Below are 21,302 nucleotides of genomic sequence, written 5' to 3'. Positions count from 1 at the left end.
CATACACTTAAGGTGAACACTCACGGTACAAGTGCCAATTACCAGTATTTAAATCAAGGGATCTATTCCTGTCCTGTATATTCTAGCAGGGAATTTGAGTTATTGTTTCCATACTGTAGCTCTATATTCTGCATCCTAACATGAGGGAAACCAGGTCAGTCCACTGTTGTTAATCTAATGCACACTCAATTTTAACTTTCAAATATTCCTCAAAAGTCATTTGGGAACAAAGTCAACACATGGTCACTAGGTTAGAAACAAAACAAGTTGTTGGAAAAGCTCAGCAGGTCTGGCAGCATCTGTGAAAGGAAATCAGAGTTAACGTTTTGGGTCAAGTGACCCTTCCTCAGAATGTTCAGTAGGTGTTTGTAAGGATAAATTTGTTAACCTAAACCCCTGTGGGCAATGAAAGCATGAGAGAGCTTTACACTTATTCCAGAAGACTGTATTGTCCCGAATTACTTAGAAACAGGCATTTTGCTCAGTTAGAAAATGTAAGTGTTTATGGTTCACACGTGCCTCTTCTCACTAATACAAGAGCCAGAATTTGTTTTTAATTTCGTATTTACAACCAATGCTGGAAATACTCAGCAGGTTTCCTAGCGTCTGTGGAGGGAATATGAAAAGAAGTGTCATCAGCCTCAACATTAAATCAGGACTGATTAAAAACTTAGCAGGGTTTAAGCAATGTGAAAGGGTGGTGGTAGGGCAGAGATCTGTAATTGGACAGAAGGTTCTGGTGCTAAGCCAAAAGGAGGTAATGCATCAAATTTTTAACTGAAAGGTCTAGTAGAAGTGCAAACAATACATAAGTTATGATCTAGAATTTTTAAACACAGTTTTTTGAAGTAACAAAGAGGATTGATGAGGGCAGATCAGTGGACATGATCTATATGGACTTCAGTAAGGTATTTGACAAGGTTCTTATGGTAAACTGGCTATCAAAGTTAGATCACACAGAATAGAGGGAGAACTAGTTATTTGGATACAGAACTGGCTCAAGGGTAGAAAACAGAGCGTGGTGGTGGAGGGTTGCTTTTCAGACTGGAGGCTGATGACCAGCAGTGTGTCACAAGGATCGGTGCTGGGTCCACTGCTTTTCATCATTTATATAAATGATTTGGATGTGAATGTAGGAGGTTATGGTTACTGAGTTTGCAGATAACTCCAAAATTGGAGGTGTGATGGACAGCGAAGAAGGTTACCTTAGAGTACAACGGGATCTTGATCAAATGGGCCAATGGAGTGGCAGATGGAGTTTAATTTAGATAAATGTGAGGTGCTGCATTTTGCAAAGGCAAATCAGGGCAGGACTTCTACAGTTAATGGTAAGGTCCTGGGAAGTGTTGCTGAACAAAGAGACCTTGGAGCGCAGATTCATAGTTCCTTGAAAGTGGAGTCACAGGTGACAGGATAGTGAAGGCGGCATTTGGTATACTTGCCTTTATTGGTCAGTGCATCGAGTATAGGAGTTGGGAGTTCAAATTGCAACTGTACAGGATATTGGTTAGGCTTCTATTGGAATACAGTGTGTAATTCTGGTCTCCTTGCTATAGGAAGGATTTGTGAAACTTGAAAGGGTTCAGTTAAGATCTACAAGGATGTTGCCAGGGTTGGAGGGTTTGCGCTATCAGGAGAGGCTGAATAGACGAGGGCTATTTTACCTGGAGCATCAGAGGTTGAGGGGTGACCTTATAGAGGTTTATAAAATGTGGAGTGTGGTGCATGTATGGAATCAGCTGCCAGAAAGTGGTGGAGGCTGGTACAATGACAACATTTTAAAAGACATCTAGCTGGGTATATGAATAGGAAGGGTTTGGAGGGACATTGGCAAATGGAGACTAGATTTATTTAGAATATCTGGTCAGCCTGGACCGAAGGGTCTGTCTCTATGACTTTATAGTGTTGAGTCTGCAAGGTTGTAAATGTCCTAATGAGAGTTACTGTTCTTTGAACTTGTGTTGAGCTTCAATAGAACTTTATCAGCTACATGCAGTCAAGAGGGGAGCAAGACAGAGAATTAATATGACAACCAACAAAAAGCTCAGGGTCAAAGTTGTAGTCTGAATAAGCTGTTTTACAAAGTAGTTGCCTGATGCCAATGATTTTTTTTATACTTGGAAAAAGTGTTTAGGTCTTTGTCCAATGAGAAGCAGGTGTTGTACAGAAAAGTATCACAGGAAAATGAGTGTTGTTTGTGGTGCTTTAGGGCTGGACTAGTGTGTAGATGAGGCTACAGGCTCTTTGGAATAGTGAAAACAAAGTGTGAGATGTTTTTGATGAATGGTAGGTGGAATTGACAGAGTCTGACCTATTGGATGCAGAGGTTAGAGAAATGAAAGATAAGGACAAGTGATGCCCTAACATAGTCCTGTGAGGCAGGGAAGATGATAACATGAAGTGTGAGAAGTAGAATGGACGTTGAAGTCCCCATTACTCCTAGTAAATGGGAGGATGAGAATCATTGGTCAAGGGAAAAGGAAGACAGCAGAAGTGATGATATGGAGGCTCGCATCCCTAAATATTTTGATAGAGACAGAGAAACTAGGAGATCATAAGAGCCCTTACAGGAAAACAGGGTCTGAGAATATGCATGCGAGATAGCAGAGAGATGCAGTGGACTTAATATTGGTTGTTACCTTTTCTCAGATCGGAAACCAAAAAAAAAAAAAAAATCAGGGAAGGGAAGTTGGGCCAGATGAAGTGAGGGAACGGTGGAAATCAGAAAGTCAAATTTTTCCAGTTAAGGGCTGAAAGTGGAAATGGTGCAGCCGTCAAAGCAAGTATATAGTCGTAGGGTGGGGGGGTCCTGGAGTAGGACAAAATGGGTATTGTACACATCCCACAGGATATAGCTAGGATGCATGGGGGTGCTCAAAGCAACACCATTTATTTGGGAAGTGAGTTGCTCGAAATAAGAGGTTTTTAATGCAAGAAAAAAAACTCAGTGGAGGGTGACTGGTTGGGACTCTGCTCAAGGAAGAAACTGTCCTGGGGTGGGATGCAAAATCAAAGGGTTAGGATGACCATGGGTTACACCTGAGGGCAAGGAATCTGTGCCAGAGGTCATTGGAGGAATCATGGATGAACAGAAACATAGAATCCCTACGCTACAGAAGCTGGCCACTCGGCCCAGCCAGTCCATAATGACTCTCCAAAGAGCATCCCACCCAGACCTACCACCCAACCTGATCCTTGTGCCCTTGCATTTCCCATGGCTAATCCACCTAGCCTGCACATTCCCAGACACTAAAGGAAATTTACCACAGCTAATGCACCTAACCTACACAGTTGTACACCATGGGAGGAAACCCACAGTCACCCATGGGTGGCATCACACTGGTGCTGAGAGGCAGCCACCGTGCTGCCCTGGCTGAAATAATGGGTATTCTGCAGCAGTCCTGTTTGTGCATGTTAGGACAGAGGCAAAGTGGGGTACTAAGAGTTTGATGACTGACTGACAGCTCTGGAAAGTGTATGAATGGCTGGTGGTGGATACATAAGCCATTAGGAAATTGGAGGAAAATGTCAGAATTGTCATTTGGTCTCTGCTAGGTAAAGATCAGCACAGTAGACAGTTACAGCATATCACATCAGCATGTTTAATGACAACATCACAATTGAGAACTGAGTGTTGCAACTTCCCACTTCTTCACAGCTTTTCCTCCCATCCCCCTCATATGTTGACCAATCTCTGTTTAAATGCACCACCCAGTCTGTGGTAGTGAGTTGCCTATCTTGGTCACTCTCTGGGTAAAGAAGTTTATCCTGAAATCCATTGTGTATTTATTAGTGACTATCATATTTTTGGACTCTTTCGTAAGTGAAAAAGAAATAAAAAACCCATGAACCCCAAGGGCTACCATCAAGATAAGATGAAGCTGGTCAATGAAAATGTATGTAAAGAAAGAATTATTAATTTCAGCAGAGATAGCAGGAACTGCAGATGCTGAGATAACAAGGTGTACAGCTGCATGAACACAGCAGGCCAAGCAGCATCAGAGGAGCAGGAAGGCTGACGTTTCGGGCCTAGACCCATCTTCAGAAATGGAGGAGAAGATAGGTGGAGAGGGTCTCCTCTCTATCCACGTCCCCCTCTCTCCCTATTTATTTCAGCAGTTTGGTTTTAAAGTCACTTCTCCAATACACTCTGCAAATTAAAGTGCTCAAAGTTCAAGTAGTGCATTCTTATTTATTGTGATTTATAGTTCTTTTTAAAAAAGTCTCAAATCATTCGATCTTTTACAAATTCAAGATAAAGAGTATTTGAAATTTTTACCCACGCATGTCCTGAGCATTCACACTGCACAGTGACTGGGAACACTGCCAGCTCTCCACTTGAAATGTTGGTCATCTGGAAGCTGTAGCTCAAATGTGCCTTTACTAGGATAAATCTTCCTCTGATCATCCTTCTCCATCCACATTTTCTCATACACACAGACACCCCTCACATATGTACATGTCCTGGTTAATGCTTTATTCTAGAGGAAATCAATTTATCATATTTTAGATGCATAGACCAATGATAACACTTCATGCAAGAGAGTGAGTGAATAAATTTAGAAAATAAATTGATTATATTTAGCACCATGCTTTGTAGAGTTTTCACGCAATGCATATTTTTCACACCCACTACTTGTCTATAATACATTTTGGTATATGGCTTAATTTGATTAAGGTCAGGCATGCTCACATTACACTAAATCATCTTGGCTTTGTCTTCTTTTCTCATTTCAACATTTTGCTGTTCCTTTTTGAGTGACTCATCAGCTTCCTTCAATTGCTGTGGGAACAAACATATTTACAAGAAGTATCTAAAAAAACTTTGCTCTTACCACCACAGTAATTACAACATTACGTTTCAATACCGACAGTCAAGTGCAACCTTGGAAGGAAATGAATAATTTCTTTCACCTCTATTTTAATCCAAGTACCACTCAGTTTTAAAGGATGAAAATAATTTTTCTCCATTATCTATTAAGTCTGGGAGTTCTCAACGCAGTTCCCTATGAACTAAAACTCAGGACAAAACTGCAATTCCTTATGGCAGTCTTGCTCACACAAGCTGAATGGATGATTGATGTCAGAGATAGAAACAATGCACAGATCCAAGAAAGGAGGTTGCTCTGAGGTTGTGGGGACAATGTTTGGACAAAAAGGTCAACTTGAAGTTAGATCTGTAGTACATATCTGGAGGCTCATGACACTGAACACAAGGCTCCAGTTTCACTGACTGGAATGTTGAGGTGGAGGTCAATGTCAAGGTTCTTCCAATTTAGCTCCCATTTAAATGCTCGAGACTAAGGAATTGAGTGAACAGCAACAGGACACAGCCATGGACATCAAACCAAAGGTGAGCAGATTGCAGTTTATAAAGAATAGAGGCAGGCTGGCTGGATGACATTGTGGAACAGGAGTAAAGGCTAGGGTAACAATTTGAACACGTGAGAGGTAATCCCATAGCTACTGGGAATTTCAATGCATTAAAAAGTTTGTAACCATAAAATCATAATAAAAAGCTAGTCTCAGTAATTGTGTCCATGTAAATACCAGCTAGAGTTTTACAACAATCTGGCTCATTAATATCCTTCAGGGAACACAATCTGCCATCCTTATCCAGTATGGCCTGTTCAGTGTGACTCCAGACCCACAGAAACGTGGTTGACACTTAACTACCCTTTGGAATGGCCAGAAAAGTCACTCAGTTCAAGACAAAGTAAATATGCTGGCCTAGATAGTGCTGTCCATATCCCACGAATAATTTTTTAAAAATGCAGCTTTTATAGAGGAAAGTAGATAAATACTTAAATGGAATGGAATGAGAAACAATTAAAATCACATTCTCAAATTTCAGATCTCAGAAGTTTAAAAGTAAATGAATGAATAATGAGTGATTTAACAACTTAATATTCAGAGTTAAATATTCACTTTTACTGTTGGATTTAGAATGGATGCTGACAGTGTGTCTGATTTTACACCCTATCCAAACACCAATGTTGAACCGGGTGTAAGACATGAGGTCGATCTGCTAACAGCTAGCAATAACATTGAAAGCACAGCCCAGAGTTAACATGCAACTTCTCCAGGTGAAGAAACAGATTGCACGCTTATTTTAGGCTCCATCCTGTGTGACTGATGTATGTGTTATGTTCGCCTCCGCAGCTATTAAAAAGCCATGATCAAAAACATAGTTGCGATGGTGTGAATAAATTGTATCTTCACAGTTTGATAATGTCTTGCTAGTGAAAGATCAATCACTACCAATGCCCTTGCCAAATGAATATTTAATTTCTCGTCAACAGAAATACCAGATATAACAAACTCAGTTGCTTAAATTGATCCCCACAGAAATTGTAAAATTATATTAATATGGTGACCAGTTCAAGTATAACTACATTAGATTCATCTGCTTTGCTTTGTTAAAATGTTATGGAACAGCCTTCTGCAAATGGTGCACAAATGTTAAAGGGATTTGTATGTACATGATCATATTGGAGTGGAAGCTCACATTCATTTCATAAAAGGTTTTTGAAGAAATAACTGAAGCAATTTGGAGCCTTTTATTCATTCAGCCTTTTGAACAATGTCATATTATTTCCAACTGACAGCAAGAGCTGGGATCTATAACAGCTGCAATTTTAATTCACTCTTTTGGGACAACACATTTTTAAAGCTGCACCCAAAAATACAAAACAAATCAAAAATACAAAACAAATCAAGCTTACAACTTGATTCTTTCAATTTAAAACTTCAGTCCCAGTCAGCTGTCCAGGGAACAGTGGCACATTCTGGATGTTTACTATAGTCGGGGTAAAGAAAAAAGATGATGCACTGCTAGGTATCTGCGTGGGAATGTGTTTACCACAGATTTGTTCCAATTATAACTGAGTTATAACTAATTTCTTGCCTCCCAATATATTGAAAGTGATTGTGAATGAATTTAAAATGTGTTTCTCTAGGTGGCCCTGCCCTTTCCTAGTTTTCTAAGTAGGGAGCGATGAACCTTCATGAAGTGTCGAGTCTAGGTCAACTTATGAGGCTACTTCAGGAGTACATGTAAGAAGCATTTGCATTGGGTATCGGACTGGGGTCACATAGGCCCAGGAGGGAAGATTGCCTTTTCTAAAAAGGACATGAGTTGCATTTTAAAATAAAACCAACAAAACTTATCCTAATCCCATTTTCTATCAAGTTTCAGACCTTGTCTTAAAATGCACTGGATACATCATGCACACCAATAACCTTCCCTGCCCGAGGCAATACTGATTTGTGCTGAATGGGATTTGAGAAAATTCAAGTTAATGAAACACTACTGTAGTTTCAAGAAAGAAAATTTGGACAGCAAAATGTCAAAATGAATTCACAACCCTACAGACAACTCTAAAATTAATTGCATTTCTATGGCACCTTTCACGATTGCAGACACCTCACAGAAATAATTTTTTGAAGTGTTTTACAGACAAAGTGTCATGGTTGTTATTTTGTAGGAAATACAACAGCCAATTTGCACACAGTATGCTCCCACAAACAGCAATTTGAACATCTGTTTGTGGTACTGATTTACAAAAGAATATTGCCCAGGCCACCAAGGAAACTAGCAGTGCCATGCCATTTTACACCGATGACCACATCAAGCAGGGCCTCCATTTAGCATCACATCCAAAGTTTGTGCTTTCCTCAATTAGACTGAAGCATCAGCCTAGACACTCTAGTAACTAGATATTCAGGGTACGAAAGAAAGCACATCTAGTTATATTTCCTAGATTAGATCTGCATGTAGGTCTTAACCATTGAAGGTTCCCTTCTATTAAAAGAACCAGTCACATCCTCTCCATCTAACACTTTGGCCATTGCAAATTACTGCTAAACACCCCTATTGTTATAAAGCAGCCTTATTCACTGACAGCAACACAATGAAAAATATACTTGCATGCTACTGTATCCTGCATGTGAATGTATGAAGTACTTGCAAATATTGCTCTTTTGAGTTACAAGCCGTGAGTGAGTGCTTGCATCATGTCATAGTAGAATTCCCCAGGTGAGTTAAAACAACATGTCTCTGACTTACTGTAACGGTCAGGGGATGTGCTGCTGTGCATTTTTTTTTCATCTCCATACATCCCACAGCTGGGTTTTAAAAGCCTGATCCTGTTCATTTACAATGAAACAAGTATCTGTTATCTCAAAACCTCTATGAGGGGGGGATACACAATGAGTAGCTTTAACTAGGCAAAGCTCTGGCCACTAGCATAACTAATTAAAATTTGCACTTTACAGGTATCTCACCATGTTGAATGGAAGATTTTAAAATGTTCAGAAAAGAAATCAGTTTAAAATATCATATTTGTACCTTGAAAAATTTACAGTCAACATTCGACCTTTTGTTTCCAAACAACGACCAGGGTCCGACAGTAAATTGACAGCCCAGAGCTCATCTGCTATATCCTTTAGTTGGCAGCTTCTCTGCAAAGCATATTACTTGGAGACAAGGAAGGAAAGAAATCCTTAAGCTAACAGTGTATTGTTCTCAAGCCCTGGGCTACATGTCTCAACTTCGATGAGGAGCCTCATTGTGTTGTCTTTGGTAAGGTGAGTTTTCAAAAAAAAAAAAAAAAAAACAACAACAAATATCAATCAAGATAGCTCCAGTAAGTATTACAATGTAGTCTTTCTTGGACAGTGCTCAAACTTAATTTTGTAGAGAATTTTTGGAAGTCTGTAAGATGATGTGCAACTGCTTACAAGTGGGACCTGCGTTATGAGTGGGAAACCTCCAAGAATGCCATGGTCAGAGCGGAAGAGGCAGAAGGGGAATGCTGGAAATCAGAAATGAAATAGAAATTGCTGGAAAAGCTCAGCAGGTCTGGCAGCATCTGTGGAGAGAAATCAGAGTTGATGTATCCTCATCAATAATTGGAGATAAGATCCAGGAGCTGCGTTCAGCCACTTCATGTACAATGCACGGTGGGCTGACCATACTGGCTCACAGTGCACTGCGCTTGCTGGAGCCCTGACAGCGGCAGGAATATCAGCAGCTATAGCTGAAGTTACCAGGGATTCTGGTGGACACCAGATGAGCTCAGCCTTGTTCAAAAGAAGCAAGCTTTTAAAAAAATACTTTACGTACAGTGAAATCAAAAGAAAAGATAAAAATACAAGTTCAGGGCCTTGTCTAGAAGTGGAGTATGCTTTATTCATGCCATCGCATCAAAATAGACAGACTGTGTAGTGAGAAACAACCACACACATCTCACCGATATCCGTATAACCTGCATTCCTAACATTAATACTGCTTATATCCAATAATTTTGTATTATGAATACTGTGTGGTATTCTTTTAGATGGATGGGGTTTCTGATTAATTCACTTGAAAAAGGGCTCCTTCAAATGAAAATTAGTGAACTATTGTTTTAAGGGAATTTAAGTATGGGAATTCCAATCTTAAACAGCCCAAGTGATAACCTAATGCTGACGCTGAATGACTTTTTGTACAATGCCTCCAGAATCTTTCTATATACCAGCATAAGAAAATAATTGGGTCAGCAGTTTAGAAACATTGATTACTGCAAACCTGAACATGTCCTTCTGAAGGTAGCACTATGTCCAAGAAAAATACATGCTTTACACAAGTGATCTATCCAGATAAAATAAAACAAAGACAAAACAAGGTTCTGAAGAGGAGTAACTGGACCGGAAATGTTAACTCTGCTTTCTCGTTACAGATGCTGCCAGACCTGCTGCATTTCACCAGCAATTTCTAATTTTGTTTGTGATCTCTCTGGATGTTTGCTATAATCCTGAAGACTGACAAAATCTGCCGACAATTAGGGTATTGGTAGAAACCCAAAGTGATTCTGGCTGGTTTTAGTGGAGGTGCATGCCTCCTGGTGGTCTGGGCACATCTCATTCCTGGTTTACTGCTGCCAGTAGTAAGTGTCCAATTTTAAAAATTTGCAAAGCTTGATACAACCCAATTTATCCAGCCGTCAGCCAGTCCAAACCCTTGGAATTTCCCAAGCAGGGTCTCTGATCCGGTCAATGGTAATTTACCCTTATACAGCTGGCCTATCAGCACTATTACTGAAACAATGTTGATAAATTGGAAGAGATAGTAGGAACTGCAGATGCTGGAGAATCTGAGATAACAAGGTGTAGAGCTGCATGAACACAGCAGGCCAAGCAGCATCAGAGAAGCAGGAAAGCTGACGTTTCGAGCCTATACCCTTCTTCAGAAAATGATTTTCTAAAGAAGGATCTAGGCCCGAAATGTCAGCTTTCCTGCTCGGCCTGTGTTCATCCAGCTCTACACCTTGTTATCTCTTGATAAATTGGAATGTAGTTCCAAACCATTCAGACTCAGAGGCAAAACACCACAAAGTCTGAAATGAGGATAGAAAGTGCTGGAAGTACTCAGCAGATCTAACAGCATCTGTGGAGACAGAAGAGTTAAAAATTTCAAAGACATATTGACAGAACTGACCAGAGCCATTACGGTCATTGACGTAAAACATTTAAATATCTTTGCACTGTTCTATTGCCTGACCTGCGTACCTCCAGCATATTCTGGATATAATTCAGATGAGGACTTCAGTTTTGGAGAGTGTACAATTTACAAAGCAAAACAAAATGCTAAATTAGAAATTAACCCAAGACAAAAGGAAAGAATAGATGTGGAGAAACATTTCCTCTGGTGAGGCGTTCAGAACAAGGAATGGAAACTTCAGACTAAAGCCTAAATCATTCATGGCAAAATTAAGAGCATCTCTTCCCACAAACAGTAGTGGAAATCTAGAACTCTCTCCCACCAAAAAGCTGTTCTGGCTGGATATCAATTGAAGTGAAACAAATATTTTTACTGGGTAAGGGTCAAGGGATATCGAACAGGGAGTTGACGTGCAGATCAGCAATGATCCGACAGAATGGCAGAAAAGGCTGAATGGCCTTCTCTAGATCGGGAACAAGTGTTGAGCGTTACTAATTTGATGGCCAATTTCTACTTCAAGAAAAACATCCGAGTGTAAAGCAAAATATCACTTTTCAAATTACGCAGCCTCCATCATATCTGTTTCAGTGAAAATCCGAAAATTTGAGATTGCACTCCGGGAAAAATGCCAAACAATATCAAATATTGATATTGCTTAAACTCTGTATGGCCACTGAATTCTTGTAGTAAATTTTAGTCATCTTCTAAATCAAGGAAGATGATGGGTAAAGAATAACCTAAGGTTGAAAGTGAAATTTTACTAAGATCAACTTTCACACAGAATGATAGACAGCTATAACGTTTAAAAGGATATGATGAATCTTTCCAAATCCCCAAAACACCACTTTCAGCAAGACTGCTTTGATGACAGAATTAGCAGAGTGGCCGACTGTGATAATAAACGTCACTTCAACCGTAGTCAGCGTCGGGTAGCCCTAACCTTGTGCTGCAAGTATTGAATGATCTACTTCTGCCATTTGCTTTCAAATCTGACAGTAAAACATGAAAAAGTTAAGACAGATTCTGTGGAATAATCAGCCCAGCCCCACGCTAGAAATTATTGCTAACTTTTATTAGTTTTCATCTCATATTTTTGCATAATACTAACAGATATTTAGGCATTAACCACTTACAGAATGCTCTTTTTCAATGTTGAAGGCAGGTAGCCAAGTAAGGCTCCACTTTATAAATCCTCTGTTTGAACAGGCTTTCACTGGAATGAGGGAACTGAAGGCTGACCTAATGGAGATCTTTAAGATTATTGCACAAACGGAGATGATGTTTTCGTTTGTAGGGGAGACCAAAACTAAAGGACATAAGTGTAAGATAATCAGTAACCAATCCAACAGGGAATTCGGAAGAAACTTGTACTGGAGAGTAGAGAGAAAGTTCAATTTGCTACCACACAGAAAAGTTGATGTAGCCATTATCAATCTATTTAAAATGAAGAAAGATCAATACAGGAGGAAAAAAAGAAATAAGGATATATTTAGGTCAGTGAGATGAAAGAAGGCAGGAGACAGCTTGAATAGGACATAACATTGACATGTACCAGTTGGACCAAATAGTTTGTTTGTACTGTAAATACTCTTAACACTAATCAGATGTTGTTAGCTAACATTTCTGGATACATACATAATGAATAATGGTTTGGATGTTAAAAACTAAGTCTGGTCATTGGTTCCAGGTTCTTTCAAATTTTGGCCCCAGGCATTAAGTGTCAACACCAGTAGCATGATGTATTTGTGAAATTTAACCTGCCTGCGTAAATGTTTTCCAAGTACTTGTTTGTACAAAGGACATCATCTTCAATTTTTGGCTGTGCAACAGATGAACATATCAGAATCTACATGTACAGTGGTCTATACAGCTCCTTTGAAATTGCATGTCAAATTGGTTTTCGAGCATAACATAGTTTGGATGAGACATTAAATTGAGGCCCCACACAGTTAAGACAAAAGAACCCATGGCTACCCATGGATTCCATGGACAAGAGAATTCTGCCTGGTATGCTGGTGTCTCAAATCAAATGGTAGTAAAACAGATTCGGATCATTATCTCTTTGTTGTTTGTAGAAGCTTGGTCTATGCAAGTTAGTACTTTATCTAGAAAATCGACCTCATTTGTTGCTGGTAGGTAGTTGGTATGCATAGAAAAAGAATGAAAACCAGGAGATAATCTCTCAAAAATGTGTATCACCACGATTTGGAAATTCACGAGGATGAATTACTCATCACATCTTAAACATATAATTTAATACAAGCTATCTTAATAAAACTCACTATTTTTACCTTATGTTTGAGGGCTTCCATGGACTCGAATTCCAGCCTGGCGACTTTATTACGAATGTCTCTTGGTATATCAGAAATGGCAAATGCCAGGATGAATTTCAGACCCAACAGTACATGCTTCAAAACATGAAAAAAAATCAGATTATTACCCAACATCAGAACATTATAATTATTGGAAATAATATCACATTTCCAAAAGAAACATACACAGCTTGTATACAATGACAAATTTCAAATGTCCACTTGAACGTTTGAGAAATTCATTACTACAATATTTGGGAGATACAGAGGTCCCCAATCCACTTAAAACCAAGGATTCAATATTTTCAACATGTACAATTAACCAGTTAAATTCTCTTCATGTGACCCGATAGGTATCTTTAAAACTACAGAGAGGATCGGGAGGGCAGATTTAGAGCTGATGTGTGGTAGAATTCAAATCAAGAGCTACAAATGTAAGATAAATCAATAAATCCGATGGGAATACTGGAGAAATCGTTTTCCCAGTAGAATAGTTACGATGCAGAGTGGAGGAGACAAGTAGCATAGATGTCTTTAAAGGGAATTTAGGTAAATACATGAGGGAAAAAGAAACAGAACACCAGTATGCTGATAGGCTGGGGAGAAGACTTGTTTGGAGGAGCATTAGCACCAACATGGAGCAAGTGAGTCAAACGGCCTGTTACTGTGCTGTATATTGCATAAATTGAACCTTAAACTGCAAGACATCTCCTCTCCTCTTTGGTATTGGATATTTCTTGAACCAAACCTCAACACAGTACATTTACAACCTTGATGGATTTTTTTTGGTAACCTTTACAATTAAATGTCAACATTTTGTACAAATGCTGTCCATTCACATTCTAGACCTTTTCTCTATACTTAAACAAGTAGCATTTTCTAATGCATGCCTCAAGCTACATGTCTATCAGGGTGAACAATTGTACAATGAATTTACAATATTTCCATAATACTCTCCACAATACTTCATAGAATCTGACATCAGAAAAGTCAGCCAATTACATGTAAACTTGGACTCTGAACAAACTGTGTTGATCAAGTGACAGTTTAATCAAGATCTTTAAAATGCTAGAAGTATTTCATAGGGTAAATCCAGAGGAACTATTCCCTCTGGCGGGATGTGCCGAGAACAAGAACAGTCTTAAGATTAGAGCAGGGTATTCAGCCACAAAATCAGAAAAATTGTTTTATCACCCAAAGGGTGCTGGAAACCTAAAGCTCATTCCCTCAAAAAGGCTACAGTTATTGAGAGCTAATCAAAACGTTTTAAAAAGAGAGATCAAGAAGGTTTTTTTTGAGTAAGGGTGTTGAGGGATATGAAGCAAAGACATGTACAGAGAGTTGAGCTACTGATTCGACAATAATTCTACTGAAGACCAGAACAAAACTGAAGGACTGGTTTGTCTCACTTCCGCTCTATGATTTCCCTGGCAGTTCCTCAAAGGCTTTTTCAAAAAAAAAAGTTACATACATTTATAAAATTTTCTCTTTTAGAAACTATTACGGATTTATTTTCTCTGCTCCTTCCACTGGGGACATTTTGTGGCCTACCAACCCTCTGCTTAAAAAGTAAATTTCCATGCCCCGCTAATCTTATTTTTCTTCTTTTGAGTACCTAATTCATAAATCAACAGGAGTAATTTTTCCCTCCATTTACTATGTGCACACCTGTTAAGAGTTCCTCTTGTTCTTTTGCTCCAGTGGAAAACAAAATCTGCACTCTCTCCTCATATTAAAGGTTCTCCAAATAAAAAGCTTTTCAGAACAGAAAAGTATTTCAGCACCCATTGGATAAACATAGGGCTCTCACTTCAGCACCAAGATAGATTGCAAAAGTAGTTTTATTACTTTCCAGATGAATGAAAAGTCAGCAATTTTTTTTTGTCAAAATGGTCAAACTGTCCAAATGCATTAAATTATTGCCGGTGTCTCCACATTCCTCTGACACAACCACCTGTGTTACATAGAACCTTTACTATAATACCTCATTCCAAGATTCCTTCCAGAAGCACTGGAACACAAAACCTGACACTGAGCCATGAAAGGAGGTATTAGGACAGGTGACTGACTTCTTGGTCAAAGAGGTAGAGTTTATATAGGCCACTTAAAAAATGAAACCAAGGTAGAGAGATGGAAACATTTAGGGAGAATGTTCAAGAACTTGGGGCCTAGCATTTGAAGGCACAGTCGTCAATGGCAAAGTGATTAAAATTGAGAATCTCAAAAGGCTCAGATATCTCAGAGAGCTGAGAGACTGGAGGAAATTACAGATATACAAAGTGAGAGGTCTTGAAGGGATTTGAAACTAAAAAGATGAGAATTGTAAAATTGACTGAGCCAATGCAGATCAGCGAGAACTTGGGTGATGGGTGAATGGGACTTGATGTAAGATAATGATGTTTTGGGATATCCCAAATTCACAGATGACAGGGCAGTCAAAAGTGCATTGGAACAGTTACTTATAACTGTAGAAATTGCCATGAGGCATTTGGTAAGAAATGGTTAGCGAACCATCACCTACATAACAGTTGAGGGCCATTTTAATGCAAATTTAATTGTAATTGCACTTTGTGTAATATTAGAACAAAACTGCTATGCTGAGTTCCCACTATATAGTAGCCAAATGAGGGACGTTGCAGTGACTATTAGGGAACCAAGCTGTGCTAGTCATTATGTGCAACTGGCAAGTGTGTGACAAGTAATCCTTACACACACTACAATATTATCAATTCGCACTTTTTCCCAAGTTCCTGAAAGCACAAAACCCTACAAGGACAAATATAATTAATGCAGTAGGGGATGCCACACTGCAACAAAACTTCTACAGGAGTTCTGAGGAAGGGTCACCAGACCTGAAACGTTAACTCTGATGTTTTTCTTCACAGATGCTGCTAGCTCTGCTGAGCTTTTCCAACAACTTTGTTTTTGCAACAAAACTTGGTCAATGACATCCTTTATAATCATGCTCCCACTACACCCTCTGCTGGAGTTAACATGCTACTGAGCAAACTTGATGACAAAATAGGGAAATGGGGTTGGGGGGCGTGGGGGAGGAGAATTGATTGTGTTGAACTAAATTGTGTTTTTTTTAATGTTTGGTATTACCGCATTAGATTTTCTTGGAGGTTCCATCTTACTAGTGTCATGTTGATTTATGACTGAAGGTACATTTGTATAGCATCTTTTATGACTTCAGAATACCCCAAAGTACTTTGTAATGTAACGAGTACTTTTGATGGATAGTTTGTTGCAATATAGGCAAATATGGCAGCCATTTTGGGCTCAAGATTTCATCAGCTGTAAATAACCATGTAATCTGTCCATGATGGTTGTTGAGCGATAAATATTTGTCAAGACACCAGGGAGAACTGTTTTGTTGAGGAAGGGTCACCGGATCCAAAATGTTAACTCTGATTTCTCTTCAGATAGTTCCTGACCTGCAGAGCTTTTCCAGCACCTTCTGTTTTTGTTTTTTTTTGATTTGGAGTAATAAGTGGGGTGTTCCACGTCCACCTGTTAAAATGTCTTGACTGAGATTGTGAAGATTATTGTTCAGCCTGACAGTATCCACGAAGGGGAGCAGAGTCAGTTGTGAAGAGACAAGGGTAGTACAGCCTATCAAGCCTGTTCCACCATTCAATGAGACTATAACTCAGTTTGACAATGTTTGATGCATATGTTTACCCAATTTAAAAAAAAAAAAAATCTGTAAATCTTTTTCAGAAATTTATGTTAGCAGTATCCAGAGCCTTCAGAGGGAAGAGAATTCCATAATTCCACTGTGAGAACAGTCCAGTATTGAAGTGTCCTTATTTTAACATTATGCTAATTCCCCTGTATTCTGGATTTCCCCAGCACTGGAACTAACTTTTCTGTATCTAACCATTTGAACCCTGTTGTTCCCAACTGGAGACATCAATATTCTTCTTAGATAGTTTCCAGAACTGCAAATAGCACTCTAAATCTGACTAAGATTCTTTAAACTGAAGCAGAATTTTAATATTAAAATTCCCTTGAGTAAAATATCAACATTTACCATTAGCTTCTTTGATTACTTTCATACATTAAAAGCTAAAGCTGTTAAGGATTCGTGTACATGGATACTGTAAAGACTATCTTTTTATTGTTCGGTGGATTGAAATGGGGAAAGGACTGTTTGAAAAACAAGAATTGTGCATTACTGCGCCCTTTAACAGCAAGTCATGGACACTCAGCGTACGCCAGGTTTGCACCGCTGTTTATCCAAGCGGAGGGTGTGACCGTATGTCAACGGTCCTGCGGTGTGCATGTGCGTGAGTGTGTGTGGTGACATGATTGGTTTGTAAACTTGTGGCCAGTTGTGGATGTCAAAGGTCATCAGCCTTAAAACAAGCACCCCTGAATGGGTGAAGCGTTTATGGGCGTGTACAAGACTAGCAGAAGCCTTTGGACTGCTGCAAGGGCAGACGCTATCTTTTTGTCCAGTTAAATTTTTAGACCCTGTAAAAAGTTTATTTTCCTTCACCCATTGCTGTTCTTACCAGCAGCCATTAACTAGTACACAAGAAACTTTGCAGGTAGTTTACCAGTGGTCTACACCTCCTTGAAGGAGTGAAAAGAATCTGGAGAAGAGAGATTGAAAAACAGAAAATTCAGGCAAGCAAAAGGATCATCTCAACAAACACTGTGGACTCAGGCCATTGAACTCATTCTCAAATTTCCTCCCCTTCCCCATAATGTTAATACTTGTTTGTTTGTCGGTGTGGAGTTTGACAGTATGCAATTCTTTGTCTGTAGTTAGAATCTACTTATTTGTACTTAATAACAGTTCTCGTTAAGTACAGAAACCTGGTCCATGCTTTGTCAGCCTGGATCTAACCAGTAAATTGGGGGACTTCACAATCACATACTTTGCATATTTTGATAAAATTTTCCACTTTTGTGATGACTGTGGGAATAGTGGGGCTCAGTTTCTAGCACATTATCCCAGTGAGGTAAGACCATACATGAATTTCCTTGCTCTTCCACAGCTTGTAGTTTTTCAGCATTAAGAAAGTAGTTTAGTATGTGCTTCGGTCCAAAAGTGGATAATCTCCACACTGAACTTCATCTGTCTGTTTCGTTCACATACTTAATCTGCCTATGCCTCATTATAACTTGCTGTTCTAGACTATAAAAAACCTATACTGCCTTCTAATTTTGTGTCATCCATAAACCTGAATATGTGTCTCAATTCCTTCAACTAATCTGTTTACATTGATGGTGAAAAACAAAGGCCCCAAACCAACACTTCCTGCATTCTGCCAGAGTACATTTCCTTCATCCAACTTTGCCTCCTACCTCCCAAACAATTATCAACCATTATAGGTTTCTTCCAATTCAAGTACTCATTTCCCCTAATAACCAAGTAGGAATTAATCAAATTTCTTCTGGAAATCTACGCGTAGAGTGCCCACAGACATAGCAGTCCTGTCCACTTTTTCGGTGGCAGCTTTACTTTCTGATCGGAATTATTTCAAGTTTTAGTCACTCCCTTTTTGCTTCTTAATTGATTGAACAATATTTGTAGTTTTCCAATTCAATAACACAATTTACAAACTTAGAGTTCTTTGGAAAATTATGGAAGCCATATCTACAGCTTTTTCCTTAATAACTGAGTGGAAGGCGCAAGGTGCTGAAAAACTCAACAGATCGAGCTGGTAATAAAGCACACAGCATCCTTGGCTTTATTATTAGGACATAGAGCACAAGTAAGGCAGTAATACTGAACTTGTACAAGACATAGTCATAGAATCATGCAGCACAGAAACAGCCGCTTTGGTCCAACCAGTCCCTGCCGAACATAATCTCAAACTAAATTAGTCCCACCTGCCTGCTCCTGGCCCAAATCACTCCAAACCTTTCCTATTCAAAAAGGTCCTTTAAATGTTGTAATTGTACCCACATCCACCAATTCCTCAGTTCAATCCATATGTGAACCATCCTTTGTGGAAAGTAATTGCCCCTCATGTCTTGCTTAAAATCGCTCTCCTTAAAAAAAAATCTTAAAAATATATGTTTCCTAGTCTTGAACCCCATCCCAGGAAAAAGACAACTACCATTAACTCTTTATGCTCCTCATTATTTTATAAACTTCCATAAGGTCACCTCTCAACCTCCCACGCTCCAGGGAAAGAAGTCCCAGCCGATCCAGCCTTTCTTTACAATTCAAATCTTTCATACCGGCAACATCCTGGTAAATCTCTTCTGAACTATCTCCAGCTTAATAATATCCTTCCTGTAACTGGGTGACTAGAACTGGACACTATTCTAGAAGATGCCTCACCAATGTCCTGTACAACCTCCACAATGTGTCCCAACACCTATTCTCAAAGGACTGAACATTGAAGGCAAGCGTGCCAAATGCCTTTCTAACCACCCTGTCTACATGTGACGTAAACTTCAAAGATTTACATACCTGATCCCCTAGGTCCCTCTGTTCAACAACACTACCCAAGGCTCTACTTTTAACTGTATAAGCCCTACCTTGTTTGTTGTACCACAAATGCAATACCTCACATTTATCTAGATTGAACTCCATCTTGTTAGACTTCAGCTGAAATATTGCTGACAGTTCTGGGCATAACATCATATCAAGGATGTGCACACATTGCAGACAGTGCAGAAGTGATTTACAAGAACGATTCCAGGGATGAGGAACGTCGGTTTTGAGGACAGGTTGAAAAAGTTGAGACTGTTCTCTGTGGAGAGAAGGTGGCTAAAATGAGATCTGATAGAAGTTTTTAAAATCATGAGCCAGCTGGATAGAGCAGGTAAAGAGAAACGCCTGCTCATAAAGAAAACAAAGAATGAGAGGGCATAGATTTAAAATGATCTGCAAAAGTAGCAAATGTAATGTGAGAAAAAGCTTTCTCACAAAGTGATTAGTTATGGTATGGAATTCACTGCTGGCAAGCGAGATGGATGCTGGTTCAATTGAGACATTCAAGGAGGGCAGTGGATGATTATTTGGATAGAGATAATGTGCAAGGACAAGTGGGGAGAAGCACTAGGCAATGATGTTCACATTTATACAGCCATTGCAGATGCAGTGGACCAAGTGGCCTCCATCTCTAATGTAATATGTGTGTGATTTTGTGCATTTTTATTTCAAATTTCTAGCAGATATAGTGTTTTACTTTTGCAGGTCCTAAAAAGTGGTGTGGCCCAATTATTTCCTCTACTGTCACTTTTAAAAGCTTCTATCAACTCCATTAAGATTTGCCCCTTGAACTAATTGAGATTTGAATGTATCGATGTACTTTTTTTTGTATTTTTATTCCGTTAATGGATGTAGGTACACTGGCAAGCCTAACATTATTGCCTTTGCCACAATTTAGTTGGCCACGTTAGAGGGGCAGTTACAGAACGGCTATCCATAATACCAAAATAACACTACACATGCAAAGATAGCATCAGCTGGCCATGATAGGACAGGTCGCACCATAGAAAGTAGCTGATGAGAGGATGGCATCACCAATTAACTGATTTTAAACTCCCCAAGCATCATGGTAGGCCACGAATTCATGTCTTAATCATTAGTCCACGTTCTGGACACAGGCTCTAAGTTACTGCCCCTAGTAAATTGGTAATATATAGTTTTGTAAACAAAATACAGTCACTGTGGATCTTGACAAAAGGCTATTTTGGGGCAAACAAAGAGCAATATCTGTAATTATCAACTAATAGTTCCAAGCCTAAAACAAATAATCAAGTTTTTTTTTAAAAAAATCAAAGATTGATTGTTTAATTTGCTCCATATAAACTTGCATCTCATCATCTGGAACAAAAAACTTTTCTTAATCAGTTTTGCAAAGGAAATAAATCAGGTACAAACAATGTATTCTAGGTACACACAAATGAAATGTATTGTACTTGCTGATAGGTTGATGCAAATCCAAAAAGCCCAAATGTTCAATGTGTAGGTCAAATGATTCTTTCACAGGTATGTCACAAAAGTAAACGTGCGAATAAAAGCAAAGTACTGCAGAAACTAGAGATCCGAAATAAAAACAGAAAGTGACGTTAAATTAGCAACTTCTATGGAAAAAAGAAACAGGGCTAACGATTTGACTCCAATATATTTCCCATTGGAATAGATGTTGCCAGACTGACTGAATTTCTCCAACACTTTATTTTCATAAAAGATTAAACTTTTTTGGGGGAGTGCAGGGGAGCAGATTGAGGAAAAGTGAAGTAGCTTATTTAGTTAATACACCAATGACATGCAAAAGTTCAATAAGTACAAATGTTTTAACTTACCTCCACACCCACAATTAATAGGACAAGCTCTATGCTTTTTTCCTGAAAGAAACTCTTCACTTGGGGCGATATCCCAATCAGTGCACAGTTGGTCATCACCGAGATAACTCCCATAGTTTCGAAAGCCAGCTACAAACAAACAAAAAATACACTCAATTAAAGTATTACTCAATGAAAGCTCATAATACTAAATCAGAAAAACATGTATTCAAGTTACTTTGTAACAT

At 39.0% G+C, this 21,302-nt stretch overlaps 1 protein-coding gene across 1 annotated transcript in view; it reads right to left on the bottom strand.

The window, feature by feature from the left end:
* Positions 1–4,693: 4,693 nt before the first annotated feature.
* The window catches only part of ano10a (anoctamin 10a), a 60,399-nt gene continuing 43,790 nt past the window's right edge, over positions 4,694–21,302 (bottom strand). Inside the window, exons 11-13 of the mRNA XM_048595847.1 lie at positions 21,076–21,204; positions 12,775–12,891; positions 4,694–4,783 (exon numbers count right to left, since the gene is read on the bottom strand). Coding sequence (XP_048451804.1) covers positions 4,700–4,783; positions 12,775–12,891; positions 21,076–21,204 — 330 coding nt within the window. The 3' untranslated portion in view covers positions 4,694–4,699. The remainder of the gene's footprint in view (positions 4,784–12,774; positions 12,892–21,075; positions 21,205–21,302) is intronic.

The sequence above is a fragment of the Rhincodon typus genome, chromosome 4 (genome assembly GCF_021869965.1).
Source record: "Rhincodon typus isolate 14 chromosome 4, sRhiTyp1.1, whole genome shotgun sequence".
Lineage (NCBI taxonomy): Eukaryota > Metazoa > Chordata > Chondrichthyes > Orectolobiformes > Rhincodontidae > Rhincodon > Rhincodon typus.
The sequence above is the reverse complement of the archived record's forward strand: the minus strand, read 5'-3'. Positions and strand labels throughout refer to the sequence as shown.